Raw genomic sequence first — 22,334 nt, 5'->3', positions numbered from 1 at the left:
GCCTCCCAGAGGAGTCTCTGCAGAAGAATGTTGGAGGAGATGTTTAGCGTGGAGTTAAGCATAATAACAAAAAATTTATTGACTGAGTGAATTATCATATGATAACCATGCCAGCTAAAACACTGTATTCTAAAGCAGGGTTTTAGACACAACTGTAAGCGTAATGAGAACTTTTTTGTTCCTTAACTACCATGTTTAAGCAGCTAATTTTAAAATATGGCTCTTTACTCTGAAAGGTTTTATATGAGTAAGTATCAGCGTGACTTAGTAAATTATAAAATTTATAAAACTCGAACCTCCTGCAAATCGGGGCAAATACAAAATGCTCAGCTTTAAAATAGATATAAAAACATATTGTAAAACTTGTAATACTGCAAAAGCTTGGTGTTGGTTTGCAAAATAAATAAATAAATAAAAATAACTATTTCAGCAAGTTGAAGACATGGGTCAAATAAAATTAATGTAAATGTGTAAATTAAAAACATACTTTATAGGAGTAAAATTAATAAAATGTATTGTGTAAGGGAAAATTTAAAAAAACAGACAAAAAGTATTTTAAAAAGGAGAATAAAAAGCAGTAAATTAAAAAAAAAAATAAGTTAAACAAATACAATCATAAATTGCAAATAAAAACATACTGTAAAAGGATAACTTACTGTATAGTTCTATTTGGATGCGACTGTGAATGGGATCTTTTCTCTTAACTACAATGTTTAAGCAGCTAATTTCAACAGATGTCTATTTCCTATAAATTCTGTTGAGTAAATATAAGCATAAGCAAGGCTATATGGTAAATGAATGGCAAATTCATCCCTCAAAATCTGAATAGATATACAAAAGGAAGAAAGCATTTAAGACAATATACTGTACCTGGTAAAATACGTTTAGAAAAACTGACTAAGCTGATTACGTTTACTGAACTGAAAAAAAGGAAGGCTTGATAAAAATCAAAAGCTTATAAACATTTCATTTTATTAAAAAACAACAACAACAAAAAAATCAACAGCAAAATACAAAACAAGTATAGAAAATAAAAAAACAACAGGGAAATGTTTAAAGGACTTGAAGACTAGTGGTATCTCCAAATAAATTTACAATAAGTCTGTCTGAAATGGTGAAATCAAACCTATTGCACAGTCTTTGTATAACCGACAGAGCAAACTGTAAATTTAATACTTCCAGTCGTACCGTTATGATTAATAATTTAAAATATCAGTCATGAAATCATTAGATAACATCGGATGGCAAGTCACTAACGTTAATATAATAAAATAGATACAGATAAACTTATGAAGGAAAAGAGACTGAAATGCTAACACAATGTGTTATCAGTGTGTTGAACAGACCGATGGCTGAACTTGTAAAACTGTACCATATGAAGCATGTTCGATTCAAGATCAGGTAAAGGTGATGTTTTCTAGCAAACAAGACTTACATGAATTTCCTTCAGACTGTAAAAAACGCCTATGGCTACAACATCAATACAAACACCTGCCAATTCTCCAGTCTGCTAGATGAAGGCATCCTGATGCAGCCTTGAACTAGAAAACTCCACCTCAGGCGATGCTGTGTACCAGACATTCTCTCTACCAGTAAATCAATCGCAGGTGATTAATAAATTAAAACACACACCCGAAATGCATGATCAAAAATATGATCTTTTTGTTTGCAAAAATATATGTCTATAAAACATTTTTATTCAAAACACTAAGTGTATTATTATTATTATTTTTTTTTTATTTCAGGGTGGTGTTCATAGGGCTACATAAGACATCAGCTGTCATAAAGACTGGTTGTGTCATAGTGACATAATGGGGATGATGGCAACATGGAGTGAATCTCATAATCCTGAAAAAAGAATTCCAAAAGTACACTAAACTATAAAGTCATTAGCCTGGATAGTGTCATAACATGGACACCTGATTTGTGTAAACATCACATCAGGATTCGTACAATTAGCCTTTACGACAGCTGATGCCATATTAGAGTTTATGAATTTTTATGACTTATGTCAGTTATCGTGAAGGACTATTGTAGCCTTATAAACACCACTCTTTAGTGTTGCCAACAACCTCAGCTAGCTTGATAGTGGCGGCAAAATAAATAAGTTAAAATGTATATACAGTACAACCAAAAGCATTCAGTAGTGTTTAACAATCAGATTATTCACACCTTGTCCACTTTTCCTGTTCTAACAAGTAACACAGCCCTTTATTACCCATTACTTTATCAAAATCTTTCTGGGGAAAAAACAAAACGCTGCCATTTTTCCCCCCCCATCGCTGACAGAACACACACCTTTCCCACTACAGAACTCATTCGAGGGTCTGGAAGAGCTAGTCTACTCACCATTTGCATATTGCTCGCTCACATAACGCACATACACAGGCAGCAAGTATCAGAGGATGCTCCAGTAGAGAAGCGGTAGCAGCTGTAGCAGCTTACGCTGTGGCCTGAAGGCAGAAGGTTCTCTCAGCGCAGGCCTAGTGCAAGTGGGACCCTTTGTTTAATGAGACCTGTTCAACTGCAGCTGCTCTAGATCTGTTCCACAGGGGCAGCCTCGTCTTTAGGCGGAGGCTCCAGGTGAAAAGGGGTAACATGGGCAGGTTTCCGTGTGCTGTAAGGGATACGTTATGTTTGTAAGGTCTACAAACACAGCTACAGAGACACACAGAGCTGCAAAAGAGGTACGTATGACTTACGAGTAAGCAGAGATTGGAACAGCTACAACAAGGACGTGGTTTTTCTTTCTGAAGAGCCTCCAGAGGCCTCTGTGATAGCCTCGAACATCTAGATCCCACACATGCAGGCACTACAGACAGAGAAGACAAGCCTCCATTCATTTGTTTCTATGCATGATGCAATGTCATGATTTCATTTGATCAGTTATACTTTTTAGAAATATGCATATATGCAAATCTGAAAGGAAGGGGAACGCATGAAACACTTACAAAACAGAACGCTGATATAAAGTGCTGCAAAATTACACACAGCAATATAGTCACATCATTTCAGGGGAAAAAGTACACTACAAAATGCCAAATTACAAAGACAGAATAAACAAAAAATTACACACAGTGTCCATGTTTATTTTGTGCTTGGACTTTATCAAGGGTCCTGATGAACTGATATTTTACATTTGCATAGCAGTCTATTCAGAAGTTTTTTCAATATAAAAAATATCTTTTAATGTGCTATTAAAACACCAACCATAACAGATTTCTTTAAGGTCAGTACTAAAAGTCATGTATTTCTATTGCCACATCATTAATAAAGTTCAGTTGTACCTTGGCCAGTTCAGTCCAGGTGCTTGTGTCTGTCTCCTGCTCCATCTTTATGAACATGATGTAGGTCTTTCCTTCAGTATCTGGGATGAACGAGTCTTCACATGGGTTCTTGCTGTGATCCAGAACTTCAGCCTCACTGCAATTAAACAAAGGTTATATGACCGTTGTATCCCTCATGTGCCATACTGAGTTATTTCTTACATTAATAAGAGTAGCTACCACGTCTGTATCTCTTTAACTGTGTCTATATTGAATATCAAACAAAAATAGAACCTTTTCAATTAAAAGAAAAATAATAATAAAAATTGATGTCTTCCAAATAATGCATTTAATGCAAAATAAATCACTGACCTAGGCTTGTTTATTTTGTTAGATCGGTTAATAAGACAAATTGGACTTACCGTAAAAGATTCTGTATCTCTACTTCATAGGCATCTTTCTTCAAGCTATTAACACAAGCATAGAACAATGCACTTAAATGAATCACTTAAAAATAATGTTTGCCTATATATTAAATGTAAAACAGAATCACGTACATACCCATCAACATTTTTCAGCTGGACATTTGGGACGGTGTTAAACTTGTGCTTCTTAAAATATACTTCCTGCACATAAAAAGAATATTAAAATATTCAGAATTACACCTTTGGAGGATGTAGTTGAATTTGTAGTCTTAAATAATTCTGAGCTCAATAAAATGCTAATGTTTTAATTAGGCCTGCAAAAACTAAAAACAGATCAAATTTGATATCAAAACAGAATAAAAAATATCTTTTTTCAATTTTTTGAGTTTGGTAAACATTACAATGTCAACTTTATATGTAAAATATACATGTATATATATATATGTTTTTTTTTTATAGTAACCACTCGACTTTTGGTCATCATACATGAAAAGGTCAAAAAACATCAAAAGGTGCCAAGAGACGATCCCCTGATTCAATTCAATGAACACTAAGAGTCAAGCCCAAAGCTTTTGGAGTCAGTTCCAGACACCAAAAAAGATTAATGTTATGCAAACACGTCTAAAACATGGCAAGCAAATTGAATTTATCGTCCTAGCGTGTTAGTACACGAGACAGCTGTTGGATATTGTCATTTATCTTTAATCTGACAAATTGGATTTGAAAGAAATCAGGGCCTGAAATGCAGCTCGGACCTGGTCCCACCAATAAAGACCATGGTTCCACTGGTAACGCTGACATGCAGTATAACAAAAAGTGCATAGAACCAGTATATTTATTATAAAAAAAATACAGAGGCATTATATTCTCACATTATTTTAGGTGACTGATTTGAAAAATTGATCTAAATGTCAACCAATCCGCATATTTGATTTCGGCACAGGTTTTCATCCCGGATGCTGTTCCATTTTTATCTGGGCTTGAGATCGGCGAAGTGCAGGCTCTGGAGATGATCGTCAACCTATTAGCAATTCCTAACATCATTACTCACGTGGAAGTAACCGTTCATGTTGAGGCCAACAATGCCAAAGTGATAGGAGCGGGAGACATCGGGAATTATACACTCTCTCCCCTTCCTCTGCTCTGGCATGCGCATCCACATATCCCAGTCCCACAACTACCAGAGAACGAAAACACACAAAACATGAAGTGTGTGTGAAATGAGCATCTCACTTAGTAGTGGGACTGATTCACTTTTATAGCAAGAAATCAATCAAATTATGGTTTATATACACAACCTTCTCAGGTGTGGGCCACTTGGGTTCTAGTTCATCCTTGTAGAGGCTCTTTTTCAGTACCCAGCCCAGTCCTGGCATACTCTCCACCCTGTAAAGCAGTGATGGGTCTTCTGCTGTGTGCTCATAGCCCTAAAAACAAAAAGATAAAACACACCAATTAAGTACAGCACTGTCTTCTTTAGTAGAAATCATACAATTTTTTGACAATGCGTTGTACAATAGCTCTTGTCCAATGGACAATGGGGTACGGCATGGAGCAGTGATGCATGTTACTTGTGTTACTTCCATATAGTAATTAAGTATCTGTCCTGAATTTGTTAATCCTTCTTAACAAGGTACGAAAACCACTAACTATGAATTCTGTACAACTGCCCTTACAACTTAAAATCCTGACTAGAGCAGAGTGTCAGTTCTTCTGCTATTAGCGTTTTCTCCTGAAGTTCTTTCGACTAGACAGGATTGAGAAAGGGGAATGAACTGTCTGGGAATGTCCTTAATTGGTTTTAGTCTAATTGTCCACAATGAGAGATTCATTGTAATTTCTCTGCGATCATGATTCTAAAAACACAAGGCAGCATTCTGTATGGTTTTACAAAGGGATGCATACTCTGTACTGTTTTATGCAGGCACAGTGTGAATCTTTAACAAATATGGCGTTCATGAAGCATCACCAAGAACAGAAACACGTACATGGAAATGTGTACATAGTACACCAATCCTTCTGGCATTATATTGGTTCCCAGTCTGTTTTAGTTTACCGCAACCAGTATTTAAAGCATTATTACATACATTACAGGTTGTTGGCCTTTATATTCTTCAAATTGTTCACATAGACATAGTACCGCTCAGAAAAGAAACCTTGTGTTTTATGTCTTGTCAAAAAGTAATTATTGCAAATCTAAATGCAAATCTGTGGCAACTATTTACCAGCCGAGATCAGAATAAAATGAATTAACGCATTATTTCACATGAAAATCAGATAAAAACCACATTTTATTCTATACATTGATAGTATACATTTTATATATGCAAACTTATATTTTATATAAACCGTTTTTTTACAACAAATTTATATTTTATATCCACGTTTTCTCTGATAATGTAACCATCAAGTGTTAAGAAAACAGAAAGAAATCCTGTCTGTTTTGAAATAAATCTAATTACGTTGGATTTGTAGTATTTATCCACTCACATCATTATACAATGGGAAACAGGCTCAGATATACAACCAAGGTACAAAAAGTTCTAAATTTCGATTAATACAGCACAAAAAGTACCGTTGCACTTGCTCTTGTACACAAATTATTATAAATATCTGTTACTGCAATACTCACCTGATCATTCCAGGCTGATATGCAATAAATGCTCTCATCTTCATTAAGCAAATGAATGGTCTGACTGAGAAAACTAAAGAACAATTGATAGCGTTACAAACAATTGGACACTTAAAACAACTACAATAAATATAATATTAATTCTCAAGGCATAGTTTTAGCACTTAGAGGGTGTTCAGATTCTTATCTATGATCACAGCTGTAACTTTCTGCTCTTTCTGATGGAGCTTGCTGCCCTCTAGTGTGCATGACGGCATGCTGCAAACATTATGAAGCTTACATACCTGTAGAAATCTATAGAAATATCCAGATCTTCTTCCAGGACAATGGCAAAGTTTGCATCCTAAACATCAATATGGATTTGTCAAAGCCATAAACATGCAAAAAAAAAAAACTGCTGTAAAAGATTTCAGGGTTTTAAATCCTCCTGGATGGAATGATTCTCACCGGATGGAGATTGAAAGTTGCGGTCAAACTGGCTTTGTAGTGCTGTGAGTAAAAAGTAAAATTGTGAATAAATTATTCACCAAGACTTCTTTCATACTGTTATTGGATCAGGATATAAAACAATACAGGCCTGATCAATTACCTGGGACACACGGGCATTTTTAATACTAATGGGTGTGTGTTGAACTCCTTTAAGCCCAAACAGCTCCACCACATCCATGGGCTCCTACATAAAAAAGAATCAGTTTGTGAAACCTCTACAGTCTTTACTAAACCTTGAATCAGATATCAGGATTAAAGTACAAATACAGAATAAATCTCTACTTTCTACTTACTACACTTATCTATAATCATGTATAAATAAAGTCATGAGGTGACTTTAGATCTAAAAATTTTCATGGAGTTTATATAAATTCCTAATAAATTACGTTTTATTGTCACAGAAATGACACGAATGAGAGCTTATCACAGTAATCGAACTGCTGCTGTATACACTTTGTATATATTTTAATGCAGTTCATTAGTATGCATCATCAGAGTTATTCCCATACTAGCTAACATTTTAGAGATTATGACTTAAGCTGTTCTTAATAAGCTTTATCTAATGTTTTCTCACGTTCCCTGTTGAAAGCGGGACTAATTTACCAATAGTAACTAAAATCATTCTTGATTATGAGGCAGACATTTTCTTCTGTTCACTTATGCTTTACAACTTTAAATAAATTATATATATAAAAATTAGGGTTCAAATGAGGAGAGGCAAATTTAGAAAAGACAAAGGAAAGCGTACCTCATAGTAACCATCAATAAAAACAGTGATCATTTGTGGGTTCACACCATGGGAGGACAGGAGGGAGCGCAGCATTCTGGAGACAGAGACAGTGCGTTTTATTTATCTGACACATTGCACGTTGCATTAGGAAAACAACAGTGTACTTCCTACTCACCTGTACAGATAGTTTGGTCTATTCCCCGCAATGACGGCAACTGGGACGTTGTAGACATTATTGTTGGGAAGCTAAACAAGAAACTCATCATTTTAATCACAACAGATTGTAAGTGTGTGGTGATCTTGGAAAACCACTCACATGGTAAAATTAGGGAACGTTATGCAAAAGAAAATTTTCTTAAATACCTATAATAGTAATAAACCTATAATAGAATAAATCAGTGATTTTACTGGTTCTGGGTTGAACTCTATTGGCGCTGGATCCTTGCAACTGCAGATGCTGCCATAACCTTCCACTTTACTGCAGAAGAGTTTCCTCCTTCGGTTCAGCTCCGTGTCTGCCCAATGACACTCTGCCTCTATAAACAGACACACAGATGTGCTGTTAAAAAGGTCCTGGGATAAACGTTGAGTGCTGAACATCATCGTTCAACATCACTCTCTTTACCAGACAGCTGTGACATAAAATAACCAGAGGCCGAACGTCTGTACCATTAATCTTGTTCATGATATTCGGGAACTGTATGCTAGATAACCTTGATAAAAGTGGCGCTAATGATCAGCACTGGAAGACAATAAACACAGAATCAAACAAATAAGTCAGGTCGGTACCTTCAGCCGCTGTGAGCTGAACCTCTGTCTTCAGCAGCACAGGATCTCCCCAGGTGGAGAGAGCAGGTGATTTTGAGTGCTTCTCCCCATACACCTGACCTAAGAACACAGATACAGCATGTTAGGACTGGTTATGCTTCAAATAAAAGCATGTGTAATGCTCCTAACACGCTGTGTTTGGAGAAAATAAGAACAGTAGAAATGGTATGGGTTTTATAGTGATTCATTTGATTAACATTAATGCTTGAAAAGGCTTCGATTTCAATGCTAATAATTTCCCCACCCACTTTTTGACACAAGTTTTTGGTAATAGATCCAAGACACTTGGAACCTATTATACACATTGTTAATAGGAATGAACTAAAGCAAAGATAAAAGCACTGTATTGCCTGCTTGTGTCTTACAAATGGTTCATCCTTACCTCCTTTTTTCACAACCAGAGTCCACATGTCTCTCCAGCTTAGAGTAGAAGCCACCTGACTGCCCAGTCCCTTCAACAGGTTCTTGGCAGCATCTTTTAAATGGAAGGTTCCCTCATCCTGAATACAGCACGAAAAATCACACCGATCAGCTATTATCACACTATCACAAATACTAGATATCCAAGAGGAAAAAGAAGGAATGTTTGAGGTTGACCTTGATGGTGAAGATTAGGACTCTGCCACGAGTGACCATGTTGAGAAAGAGGATCATAGCTTCGTCCTCATGGGGAGAGTAGGTGTCAAACACTCGCTTAGCCATCACATGGCCCTGGGCAGGGAAGACAAGGCATTACAGGATGACTTCATGCAACCAGTTTGATTTTGATTATATATACACTGATCGGGCATAACATTATGAGCACTGAGAGGTGAAGTGAATAACACTGATGATCTCATCATGGCACCTGTTAGTGGGTGGGATATATTAGGCAGCAAGTCAACATTTTGTCCTCAAAGTTGATGTGTTAGAAGCAAGAAAAACGGACAAGCGTAAGGATTTGAGCAAATTTGACGAAGGGCCAAATTGTGATGGCTAGACGACTGGATCAGAGCATCTCCAAAACTGCAGCTCTTGTGGGGTGTTCCCGGTCTGCAGTGGTCAGTATCTATCAAAAGTGGTCCAAGGAAGGAACAGTGGTGAACCGGTGACAGGGTCATGGGTAACCAAGGCTCATTGATGCACGTGGGGAGCTACTGTTGTCCTGGGTGCTCCTTCACATTTTAATGTAAAATAAGCTAGTGTTTTTTGTCTGTAAGATTAAAGGAAACAATCTACTTACAGTAGCCTGATTGAGCACTATGACGTGTATGCCTCTTCCCTGCTCCCGCATCTCGTCCTCCAATACCTGAAGAAAGCAGTAAAGAGATTATTCTAAAAAAAAATGCCTAATTTATACATATTAGCTCAGAAGGTTCATGCTATACAGGAACATTTCATCAAGCCCAGAAAATGATTAACAGATGATCTAATAAGAACTGGATGTGCCTGAAAATGTTACAAGTTGTAGGTTCTTACAAATTTCCAGTGTAGATGTTATATAATTTCGGGTAAATAGCATATAAAGGGAATATTATCCGATGAGCAAAGAATTGGGCTGGGAATTGAGATAAAAAGTGTGGAAATGGCTCAGCGGGGAGAATTACTCACTGTGGTACCGTCCACTGCCACATACACCTTGGAGCGACTGGAGTACACCTCAATGTCCAGCACCTTGCGTCCACTGGCTGGTCTTCGAGGTGTTTCCATGTTGGCCAAGGCATCATCTGAGTTATAAATGATAAGTACATCATGAAAAGTTGAAGACAGAATAGTGAATAAACTTAGAAAGTGATTAGAATGATTACTACTCAATCCTTCGCCTAACAAATTTTCTCCTTGACCTGATGAAATCATAAAATAACCCCTTAATATCGACTAAGAAGAATTAACCATGTGGAAAGTTTTTATAAGTGGTATTAGAACACAGCACCAGACATAGTGATCCATTATTGACAGACACACCAGAAGTACTGTAATGTCATACTGGACTGATAACCTCTGTACACATTTAAGCAAAACCTCTATGGTTTTTCAACCTAATCTCTACCTCCTGCATCTGTAGCATACATGAGATTATCCCAGGCACGAAAATGGACACAGTTCCTGCTCTGAGAAAAGAGCAGAAAACTTATTTATTCATAACTCATTTTAACAGATGTTTTAGGGCTGGAGCCAAATTCTGCCGGAAAGATGTTTATGCAAATAATAGGGATTCTATTATACTTTCATAGTGTGGGTTTATGAGGTAACAAAGTTAACGGTGCATGTTGTAAGAGCACACTTGACCACAAAAGTATAAGAGAATTTCTTTAATATATTGCTGTTGGACAGATGGATATGTAAACAGAGGGGTGCTTTTATAAGTAAAGAATCAATGATGCCATGGTGTGACAAACAGCGCTCTGTTACCACGCCAAAGATGATTAATTTCCTATAATAGCATGTCATAAAGTGTTTTATTTATCTTTTGGCAAAGATCACAAATTTTTAGTATATTATTGAACGACGTGTCATGGTTTTCACTGTTTGTTGTTACATTTAATGTTGTATATCATCCTAAAGACATCAGACAGAGTTAGATCCTATTCTCACTTACATTACAGCAGCAATAAACAGTCATACCCTCAAATCCATTTCTGTCTCCTCTGTCAGAGCTGCTGTTATATAAAATTTAACCAACGCTGACCAGAATCAAGGATTTGAAAGTGGTGAGGTACAAAACTAACACCACTGACATTTTCTTCTGAAATCACATGTTAAAGTTTACTGTGTTTAACAACCGGTACAAGCAAACCTGTCAAAATCAGTGCCTGAAGTTATCACATGTGCTTCAGATATGGTACAGATATTGTAACACCATGGGTCACTGCTTTAAGCATCAATTCTGACTCAATAGTAGTTTGCACTGAAGAGTACCGTAATCTGGAGCAGGATCTTCCTCGCTCGCTGCTCTCCTGGTTTCCAGAATAAGTTTGATGTTCACAATTACAGTAATGAACAAGAATAGGACTGCACCACCCTGAGGACACAAAAATCACGAACACTCACTCAATATCACACTGCGAAAAGGAAAAGTGACACAGAAATATTACACTTATACATGGTGCTGTTGGAAATGAAGAAAGTTACCTGGCAAATTCGACGGAGAGCCCGTTTGTTGGTGAGTTTGTATTTCCAGGTAAGGTAGAGGCTGCGTTGCTGACGGGGGATGAAAGGCTTGGCTCGGGGGTTCGGGGTCCAGGAGTCCATTATCCCTGTATCTCACTGCCCACTACTGCTTGCTGCTACTGAGGGCTAAAAGGACACGGGACAAACTATTATTTATGTACATGTTCATTCATTTCCACATGAATTATCAGTCATACTGCCTTAACTCAGCTAATGATCAGGGATCTGAGGAGTTCAGTCAAGTGAAATGCAAACCTCTGCAATGACCTTCTAAGTGTAAATTTACAAGGCATGCTTTTATAGAAAAGCGATCAGTGAAAGGCGTGCATTGTGTGTCATTTTTTCCCCAGTGATTTATAGTTACGTTTAATTCGATGGAATGTCTAGTTAGTTCCTGTTATCTCTTATAACATTATCTCTTACATTATAACGGCTATAAATGATCATCAGTTTCTCTTCAACTTTTTTTTAGAGCCTTTATTTGTCACATACATTACAGCACAGTGAAATTCTTTCTTCGCATATCCTATCCTTGGAGGTTGGAGTCAGAGCGCAGGGTCAGCCATGATACAGCACCCCTGGAGCAGAGAGGGCCTTAAGGGCCTTGCTCAAGGGCCCAACAGTGGCAACTTGGCGGTGCTGGGGCTTGAACCCCCCAATCTTCCGGTCAACAACCCAGAGTCTTAACCACTTGAGCCACCACCGCCCTATTTTCTAAGAATTTTATAAGAAAGGAAAAGAAAATACATGGCTTCTCCTTTTACCCAGTAATCACTGTCCTGCGATGGAATGTGTAAAGCTGCATCTTTACTTTTCCTGACAGAAAACCAGCCCATATTAAATAATACACACAACTGTAAAGGTTTTGTGCAAAAACAACCACTATAGAAATGTAAAAAATTAATGAATGCGCGGATTAATAGAGACCCGTGATTCACCGGAAGTGTGATAGAAAATTAATCAACATCTTCTGACCAATCAGAGAAGAGAATTCAGCAGCGCTTTGCTATAAAGGGATAACTCAAGTTCCTTACATTCCTGAGCCCTTACCTGCATTTTAACCAAAGTTTACTTCTCTATTCTAATAAAATACGCAAACAGACCCACGATATACGATGCACAGTGAAACAACAATATATAATTATAAGAAATTATAGCAAAATAAATAATAATAACACCCAAAGACTTTCTCTGTGTCCGTGCAGCTATCTGTTCTATAAGCAACTGTACACATAACGTTAGCTAGTTTCCCCACCGTTAGCAAGAAAGGCTAAGTAAACATGAATAGCTATGCATTTTAGACTGAAAGCGTTTACCGTTCCTGTAGGTTATGTGTCGCCCATGTTCACACAAACTGTTTTATATTACATTTTATAAAGCGTGTCGTTAGCAGCAGAAAGCTGGATGTACAAGAATGAAGGCAGCAAGTGCTATTAAAGCTACAATGGCGGCGGCGTATAACGTTTCCATAATAAAAGTCCCCTGTTGTAATATATTCAACTATTTACACCGATCAGGCATAACATTATGAGCAGTGACAGGTGACGTGAATAAGACTGATGATCTCCTCATCATAACACCTGTTAGTGGGTGGGATATATTAGGCAGCATTTAGTTCTCAAAGTTGATCTGTTAGACGCAGGAAAAATGGGTGAGCGTAAGGATTTGAGCGAGTTTGATGAAGGGACAAATTGTGATGGCTAGACAACTGGATCAGAGCATCTCCAAAACTGCAGCTCTTGTGGAGTGAGGTCTGCAGTGGTCAGTATCTATCAAAAGTATCCTGTAAGTATCCTTTACGCTGTGAGGTGGGGCCTCCATGGAGACCAGGACCAGGTGCCAGATACCACAGCACACCTTCAGGGATCTAGTGGAGTCCATGCCTTGATGGGTCAGGGATGTAATATTGTAATATAGCTGTAATATAGTTCAACACAGTATTAGGCAGGTGGTCATCATGTTAAATGACCAGAAAATCCTTTATATTATACCTATTTATATTACACAATCTCTCATATGTCTCAAATATTTTGCTTTGAAGTCCCATAACAATAGTAAATCAATGAAGGTTTCAGTTTTTCTGAGTGTACCTGGGACATTACCTTTATTATGAGATCATATGGAATAAAGTAATATTTTAACATATTCATAAAATATATCAAGATAAAAAAAAAAAACAGCAATACATGAACGATTTGTAGTTTATTTCACTGCTTATAAATTCTGCTTGCTCTAACCAGCTGATAAAACACAGGCTGAGCTGGTGCTACTAAAACTGAGTTGGAAAATCCCATATATTTACTTCTACAATTAAGAAACACATTCATAATTGCCTCATCAGTAAGTCTATCTATAAGTCTAGACTAAATCTATAAGTCTATCAGTAAGTGTATCTTGGTTACACTTGGTCAGGGATGGTTTTGGTCTGAAGTCCATCCCGAGAACACATGAGGTACGAGGCAGGATGCATCCTGTATGAGACACCAGTCTGTCACTGGGCACCACACACACTTACCAATCCAACTACTGGCATGTTTTTGGAAGGTCAGAGGAAAACAGAGAACCAAGAGGAAACCCACATAGATACAAGGAGCACACTTCAAACTGTACAGACCTCAATCCACCTCAAAATACTGGAGCCGAAACATATTTAATTGTTCCATAAAGTCAATATAATACTATATTTAATATGACATTTGCATGGATAAATCCTACAACTAATGAATGCAAATTCTCACAAAGGCATTCTTTGTTATCGTTGAAAATGAGATGAAACATTCAGTTGATTTAATTCGGCCCTCTTTAAAGTTTCAAAACATATGTATTGTATTTTCTGTGGAATATAAATGCATACATTTTGCATTTTGTTCAGTTTCACAATGATCTGCATGCATGTTATCCTCAAGAGAAAAAAAAGCCTGATGTATTTGTTATCGCTTAGAAGCATTTGCAGTGAGAAAATAGTCTGATGCACAACAAAAGGGGGTAAAAACCTGTAGTTACTAAAAAGTTATTAGATAAAAAAGTCATACTACCACTATACTATCATACTAGCCATACTAGGGCTCTGGAGCCTTCATTTCAGGCTTCTGTTTCCAGCACTGGTCTGGACAGAGCTGCTTTTCCCAAAAACTTAATTATTAATGATTATTCAAGCAAAAAAAAAAAATCAGTGATGATGTGGATGCATTTTGCTGACATGGTTTGTGTCCATATGGAGACATGGACCAGGATGTGTCAAAAGGTTTTTAATCTGTTCATGGCAATTGCAATTCACCCTGCGGGCAGCAGAGGGCAGTGTAAATTACAAATGGAACCTTAGAAAATAATGTATTGTATTTTTTGTAAAATCACTGCGATGAACTGATGAACAACATGAACAATGGTTTATTCACAATTGGCAAGTAGATAAATCTATAAACATTGGGCTTCTGGAACAGAATAGAGCCGTCTAAATCCGATAAAAGTAAAAACTACACAAATCTAAGATGTTTGTAGGTTTAATGATCTAATGAGAAAATTAACAGGACTTTTTACATTACTGACAGATGCAATAAAAATGTGAATTTTATTAAAAAAAAAACAAAAAACCCACAATACAACTCCCATGATCATTTCCTCTTTGACTTGTGACTCTTCTTTGAGCGACTGGAAAGAAAAGAGAATGAAATCATGTTAAACATATGAAGAAAAGCTCAAACAAAACCATACCACACAAATGCATCATACTGTGAATGAATACTGAAATAACGACAGTGCTGTTACCTCTCTGGTGATTTTGAGTGACTGCGGTGCCTGTGGCTTCTGTGATGACCTGTGGTAACAAAGGGGGAAAAAAATTGTAGATAAACCTATCTCTGCAATCAAGTGCAATAAAATCCATCATACCTTTTATTTTTTTGAGTCAATAAACCTGAGTTTTCATGTAATGAATGTTATCTACATGCCACAAACATAGACTGCGCTACAGAATAAGTAACACCTTCATAAAAATGAGGAAAGATGGTGGTGTAAAATAAACGATTTTATTATTATTATTATAAAGCTCTGAGAGAGGAGACTGTGAGAAGTGTTGTGTACCTGGAGATTTGGAGCGGTGTCTTCTGTCTCTGGATCTGCTGCGGTGTCTGCGTGGACTCTTACTGCGGTGGCGATCGCGCTCACGCTCTCGCTCGCGTCTGGGAGAGGGACTGGAGGAGAAAGCAAACGTCACCACGTTAACATGCTCAAGTCTCACTGTTGGTTGAGTGAATAATCTCGCCTGAATACCGCGCCTTTGTGCAGGACTCGTTCACCATACGCTCGTCATGAACATCCTTTAAACACACTCAGTACTGTTTGTCTTTACTCTTTTACACCGGTATCACTTCCTGTCGTGTTTTTTACCTGCTATATTTTCCCCTTTTTACAATAATACTAAAGCTGTCCAAATGATTAGGTTCTTACAATTCATCACCCACCATCAATCCCTTGCACTGACGCTTCATCCACCTCCATACAGTGAAACCTCGGCATACGAATTTAATTCCTTCTGGATGCGAGTTCTTAAGGTGAAAATTTGTATTGAGAAACGAATTTTCCCCATTAGAAATAATGTAAATGCAGATAATCCATTCCAGCCACCCAAAAATATTACCAATATGAAGCGTATGTAAACTGTATGGCTGTTTACAAAGAACTGACCAAAGCCAAGCATTCCATGACAGGGGTCCTCACAGGAAGTCGTGCCACCAAGCTTGGGCTAAAAATAGATCAGACCACCCATGGCACCAATCCGTCAACAAAAAAACGCTTGAAAAATCACATAGGTTTTGAACACATGCCGAAGGCGACGTCGATATCGTGGGTTGATTCTTTCGAAAACAGTTTTCGCTGACTGAAAAAAAGTTGTAAAATTCGTGAACTCACGTCAGTCGGCTTTCAACAGACACAAACAAGTTATGAATGGCTCCCAGACGTACGCGCGACTTAGCCGACATTCGTTTTGTTCTTGCAAAATTTCAATTCTTAAGGTGAAAATTCGTAAGGGCATTTGTATACCAAGGTTCCACTGTATAGACGACCCATTAATGTCACATTTTACCTGACTGTTATTCATGGAAATGTCACATTACGAGCAAAAAAAACGTGCTATGATTTCTGTTTTGCACTGCTCTTAAACAAATCTAATTACTCTCCACTCTTAGCGGGTTTAATGATGGCTTTGTGCGCTCTTAACATACAGTTTTCAATCTGCTTTATATATAAAAATCGCAGGTCAGATGAGTTCAAACCAGTGACATGGCACTCCATCCTCACTAAAGAATGGGGAAGAGCTGTATAAGGAGACGTGTACCTGCGTCTCTTCGGTGACCTGCTTCGTCTGTGAACGAAAAAGAAAATAAGTTGTTCAGATACGTGATGCAAACAGACTAGTTGTGAATTTATTTGCTGTATAGATGATGTCGCCTTGCGTGTAAGTTACCGACCTTCTGGGCGAGCGGCTTCGTCTGTAGCGAGGAGACGGAGATCTGCGTGGTCTGTCCAAATCTCTGTAACTCCGTCTGTGCGGCTCGGGAGCCTGCACTCGCTCCGGCTAAACGCCACCAGAAGATAAAGTTGTTACAGAAATGTCTGGAAGCTATTTCTACACCTTCTACTCATCAGGAGTCTGGTTACTTTCCATATTGGAGTTTTATGACAGATCAATATTAACGAATGTAGCATCCAATCAAACAAGCATGCAATTTCCAATCAATTTATGCATTGCAATTTAAATTAAAAAAAAACTTTCCTTAGTAATTAAAAACTAATTTTTGAGGCAAATATTACAGGCATCAATTTCCAAACAATTTGCACATTTTTTTAAAATTGCGTCAAATGTTTGTTCGTAACACAAACAAACAAAAATATATAGATATTGTCATTAACATTTTGAAAAATAAATAATTGCACAATAAACTAATTTTACATCAACTAATTAATTTGTGCATTCATTTTTAAAAGATACGCATGGCAATATTTTTAAAGATTTATTTTTATTTTAAATATTTTTAAGACTTACTAAAACTAAAAAGTAAACGATTAAACTTAAAAACTAAATTAATAGAAAAAGGTAAGTAGAAAAAAAATAAGCTAAAAAATTGTAAATAATTTCAAATCAGCTGAACTAAACACAAACCAGCCCACCAGTATATATTTATATTAAAATAAATAAATAAAAATAAAAAAAAAAAGTATAAATGTCCCAGCTATCGGATCACTACCTTCTCCTCCTCCTCTTCCTCTTCTTCTTCACTGGACTCCACTTCATCCAGGTCTTCTTCCAGGGCACTGATACGTGTATCTAGCAGCTCGGCCTCCTCCAGAACCTGCCTCTTCTACAGACATCACATCCGTTAGCATTCAGTCTTCAGCACAGATATTTACCTTAAAATGTCATTTGGAATTTCAATCTGAACCACGAACCTGAAGCCTTGGGAGGATGATGTCACACACTCGCTCGGCATGAAGCAGCTCGTCGATGAACTCGTCCACGTGCATGAGTTCAAACTCTGAGGAAACACAGGTCAAGCCTTTTGAGCCGCATTTTATGAATTATTATTATTATTTCATTCACAACAAGCAGTCGGAAAAGGCACCGGTGTAGAACAGACACGCTGGTTTTTACCTCCGTTTCTGTTCTGGCTTTTTATCTTTCTGTAATCGTTGTACAACGGCTCCAGATACTTATAGCAGTCCACTGCGGTGCCGGTCAGCCTCATGTACATGGCTCCAAGCAGACGGACGTATCTGGATAGAGAGAGACAAAGTTCAATCCATTCTTTAATAAACTGATATTAAATCTAGTTTCTGCTTGATCGATTTCAGGTTCTCGTCAGGGCAGGAAATTAATGTTAAAATAAAAATAAAATATTGCAGATGGATTAGACAAGCCACATTTAAATATATATATTTTTTTAGTATTATTATTTTCACAATATCCGGACATAAAGCACTAACGTATTGTTGCGAGAAAAATACCCAAATGTTTTCCTTTTCCACAGTTAAAGTAAAAATAAACTTCTACTGTAGCAGCCTTCTTTGTAAATAGGTTTGAGTGTAAGGTCAGAGGTTTCAATTCGAGACACAGCCCATGATAATAATCAGGAGGCGATTCTGAAAGTTTGAAGAGAAACAGAGCTCATTGGTGTGTTTAACGTAGAACATTTCATGGCTCGATTTGGGAATCGGGGACGTCTTGGCTCCGATACTAAATGCTGCTTTGAAACCTTTCTGATGGGCAGAAATCTGATCGAGGTTTGGGGTCAAAATTCTCATATAAAGTCTTGGGATCATGTGACTAAAAAAAAATAAATAAAAACATTAAGGAACCCCTGAGATACATGCAGATAAATATTTGTTTAAGGTTGAGATTCGTCTGCTCAGAGGACAAGACGACCAATGAGACGTTTGCTTTGCATGTAAGTCATTTCAAATACGTAACAGATCACGCCGTTTCAGATTCACATTAGAATATAAGAGATTTGTCCATTATTATTTCTTTTTAGTTTGTTTGTTAATGTGGTATAAATGAACACGTGGCAGTTACGGGTTATGTTATGACCTCGGCAAGTCAAATCCGTCTCCTTACTTGAAATCTTCGTTCTTGATGAATTCTACGATGATGTCTTTCTCCGGCTGAATCTGGAGCATCTTCAGGGTGAGACATAAGAAGGGTGTGGGTTTGATGTTGCCTCCGAAGACGCCTCCGACGTATTTCAGCTCCATGGCTTTGTCCACAACCAGCTCGGCTTTAGACGGCCGCGGCATTCGCCAGGAGGACAAAAAGAGAAGAACGCACAGAAGACGTGTTATATGTACTCACATAATCATAAAGTTCGCACACGCTCAAGTGAAGGATTTTGCACATCTGATCTTTAACATGATTTCAAAACACGCATGCTGAGAAATCAGCAGCGTTACATCACTGGAGGACGACTTGTTTGTTTTAATTGAACAAGAGGAGGCTTTAACAATAACGAGTCTTAACGAGTTTTAGTGCAGTTTACTGACACTTTCTCAGCGTTGAAGTGGAATGAATTTCCAACAACAAACCAGAAATCAGATCATCACTCTATCGTCAAAAACCGACTAAAGACCCACCTCCTCTGTGAAGACCCCACCCCCAAAACAAACAAACACTTACACCTTTACTAGCAATTCAATAAAAATCTTGTATTGTAGCACTCGTTATATTCTCCTCTACTAGATATATTACTTTCTTTGCATTTCCTCAATTCAAAATTCAGGTTTATTTGCCTTGTACAACAATCACACCCAGTACACCGTGTAGTGAAATATTTCACGACTATAATAGTGAACTTTTTACGACTGTCCTTGATATCGAAATAGAGCCGATTAACACTAAGGTAGTAGAATAAAAGTGAGACACAAATAGAAGACAATAAAATAAAAAAGAACTTTTAGGCATATAGGGTTTCCATATAGGAAAACTGCAAGAGAAAAATAAATATATAAAAATTAGTAAAAGTAGTAGGTGCATGTAGTGCAAAAGTGGGAAAAAAAAGCATCTCTTACATGAATGAGTGTATAAAATGAAATCTCAATCAATCTATCTACAATATATTGCCAAAGGTTTTGGGACACCCCTCCAAATCATTGAATTCAGGTGTTGTTTTTCAGCAGTCAGGCTCGACTCCTTAACTCCAGTGAAAGGAACTCTTAATGCTTCAGCTTCATACCAAGACATTTTGGACAATTTCATGCTCCCAACTTTGTGGGAACAGTTTGGGGATGACCCCTTCCTGTTCCAACACGACTGTACACCAGTGCACAAAGCAAGGTCCATAAAGACATGGATGAGAGAGTTTGGTGTGGAGGAACTTCACAGACTCCTGACCTCAACCTGATAGAACACCTTTGGGATGAATTAGAGTGGAGACTGTGAGCCAGACCTTCTCGTCCAACATCAGTGCCCGACCTCACAGATGCGCTTCTAGAGGAATGGTCAAAAATTCCCATAAACACACTCCTAAACCTTGTGGAAAGCCTTCCCAGAAGAGTTGAAGCTGTTACAGCTGCAAAAGGAGGGCCAACTCCATATTACATTCATGTGCATGTAAAGGAAGACATCCCAGTTTTGTCTTGGCTCACAGTCTCCTCTCTAATTCATCCCAAAGGTGTTCAGTCATGTTGGAACAGGAAGGGGTCATCCCCAAACTGTTCCCACAAAGTTGGGAGCATGAAATTGTCCAAAATGTCTTGGTATGAAGCTGAAACATTAAGAGTTCCTTCCACTGAAGGGGCCGAGTCCAACCCCTGAATTCAATGATTTGGAGCGGTGTCCCAAAACTTTTGACAAAACAGTCTATCCATCTACGATTCATCTATATTATAATGATTATAAATACTTATTAACCTGATTTCTAAACACTTTTTTGTGTACTATTTTCATCCTTTACTCCAGCTCAGCAAAACCTCCAGCTTATGTCCTACTTGAAATCTCGTGAAAGTTGCTCAACAAACCGCTCAAGAGACTTTTCATGTCTTCAATTTTGAGGTTTTTAAATGGACAGATTTTTGAATCAGATCAATAAAGCAAATTATCTCAAACTAAATGAATAAGGCTGCTATAGCTCACTGCAATAAACGCTGTTGTTTTCTTTTGACTCTCGGGTTAAGATACAGAAAGAAATCTCATGTTTAACCGAATTATTTAAGAAAGCAATGCCTTCAGATATTGAACGTTTAATTATAAAGCTCCCTGAATGTAAGCAGGCAGCGCTGTTTATTCTAAATCTTATAATAATAAGAATAATAATGCTGCGCTATCTAGCTTTAGCTACAGCCCGGCTAACAGCATTAGCACCAGCTCAGCCTCTTCAGCACACCTGTAAGCCCGAAACATTCTTCTTTCCAGTATTTAGACTCGTAGATTCGCGTCCGAATGATTTTCTCCACTAGATATTGTGGATTTGTTCCGTGTATGCTGTTCGCATCTTTAACTGTTCTGTTCGCCATGACCTGTAATATCCAACAACACTGCTAATACTGTAGAGAAAATCAAACGCGCTCATGTAGGCCGGCGGAAACACGCCGTATGGCTGCGTCGCAAATACCGCGTTACTGAACGCAGAGTGCACTAGTTAGGCGGTAGAATCCATTACCTCCCACCCTACGTAGTGCACGTATATACGAAATAGGGAGTTGTTTGAGATTCAGCCAATGGCTAAACGCTTCCGGGTGTGAATGGCAAAATAAAGCTCCCTATCGAAGTGCACTAGATAGGATGTAGGTTACTTTCCACACTACCGTAATGCACTCGTATTAAAAATAAAAAATCCAGTTAATAATTGGAAATATTTTCGTCAGAAATAGGTTATAATGAACCAAGATTTCTTATGCACATTTTTTTTTATCGCAACGATTTAACGCTTTCGGCGCGTTCTAAATACCTCCATATTCCACGCATAGAGCACGACTTAACGCCGTAGAATCTATTAACTTTTAACCCTACGTAGTGTGTCGGAGAGAAATTATATACCTAGCTTTGAATTGGCCTAAAAGTAATATACTTAGCTTTAATTTAGCATAAAAGTAGTATCTATCTATCTATCTATCTATCAAAATGATTTAGCTATTGATTAAATAGCTGGCTTTGATTAATACAAGTCTATAATAATCAAGTATAACCTTTATAATAATCATGCAGAACCATTAATATTAGCGTGCTGGTATAATAACCACACTGGGCATAGAAAAGCGCGTTCACGCAGCAAAACAAGACTTTGTTTGAGACGCCGCCAATCATTGAAGTACTTCCGGGTGTGACG

The 22,334-nt window shown here is 37.6% G+C and overlaps 2 protein-coding genes across 3 annotated transcripts; both read right to left on the bottom strand.

The window, feature by feature from the left end:
- Positions 1-947: 947 nt before the first annotated feature.
- pomgnt1 (protein O-linked mannose N-acetylglucosaminyltransferase 1 (beta 1,2-)) lies at positions 948-12,976 on the bottom strand. 2 transcript variants are annotated; one of them, XR_009206134.1, is made up of 23 exons: positions 12,837-12,976; positions 11,482-11,646; positions 11,269-11,371; positions 9,961-10,076; positions 9,593-9,658; positions 8,968-9,081; positions 8,753-8,870; positions 8,332-8,430; positions 7,951-8,078; positions 7,718-7,788; positions 7,561-7,636; positions 6,913-6,996; positions 6,771-6,812; positions 6,608-6,666; positions 6,324-6,396; positions 4,990-5,118; positions 4,743-4,868; positions 3,828-3,892; positions 3,689-3,733; positions 3,288-3,423; positions 2,703-2,812; positions 2,350-2,617; positions 948-1,586 (listed from the first exon to the last, which is right to left on the bottom strand). XR_009206134.1 is itself a non-coding variant. In XM_058404013.1 (22 exons), exons 2-22 carry the CDS (start codon positions 11,599-11,601, stop codon positions 2,536-2,538), a joined length of 1,962 nt encoding a protein of 653 aa, XP_058259996.1. In that variant the 5' UTR covers positions 11,602-11,646; positions 12,837-12,976; the 3' UTR covers positions 948-2,535. The 2 variants fall into 2 exon arrangements, 1 of the variants encoding a protein (XP_058259996.1); XM_058404013.1 differs by having other exon boundaries at positions 948-2,617.
- A 1,913-nt stretch (positions 12,977-14,889) lies between these two features.
- On the bottom strand, positions 14,890-21,645 carry prpf38a (pre-mRNA processing factor 38A). Its single transcript, XM_058403235.1, has 10 exons — positions 21,393-21,645; positions 19,133-19,292; positions 18,170-18,291; positions 17,968-18,053; positions 17,766-17,879; positions 16,989-17,095; positions 16,856-16,882; positions 15,601-15,710; positions 15,286-15,334; positions 14,890-15,168 (listed from the first exon to the last, which is right to left on the bottom strand). The coding sequence occupies exons 1-10, from the start codon at positions 21,520-21,522 to the stop codon at positions 15,132-15,134; spliced, it is 942 nt and encodes a 313-aa protein (XP_058259218.1). The 5' UTR covers positions 21,523-21,645; the 3' UTR covers positions 14,890-15,131.
- Positions 21,646-22,334: the final 689 nt, after the last annotated feature.

The sequence above is a fragment of the Hemibagrus wyckioides genome, linkage group LG11 (genome assembly GCF_019097595.1).
Source record: "Hemibagrus wyckioides isolate EC202008001 linkage group LG11, SWU_Hwy_1.0, whole genome shotgun sequence".
In the NCBI taxonomy this organism is placed as follows: Eukaryota; Metazoa; Chordata; class Actinopteri; order Siluriformes; family Bagridae; genus Hemibagrus; species Hemibagrus wyckioides.
The sequence above is the reverse complement of the archived record's forward strand: the minus strand, read 5'-3'. Positions and strand labels throughout refer to the sequence as shown.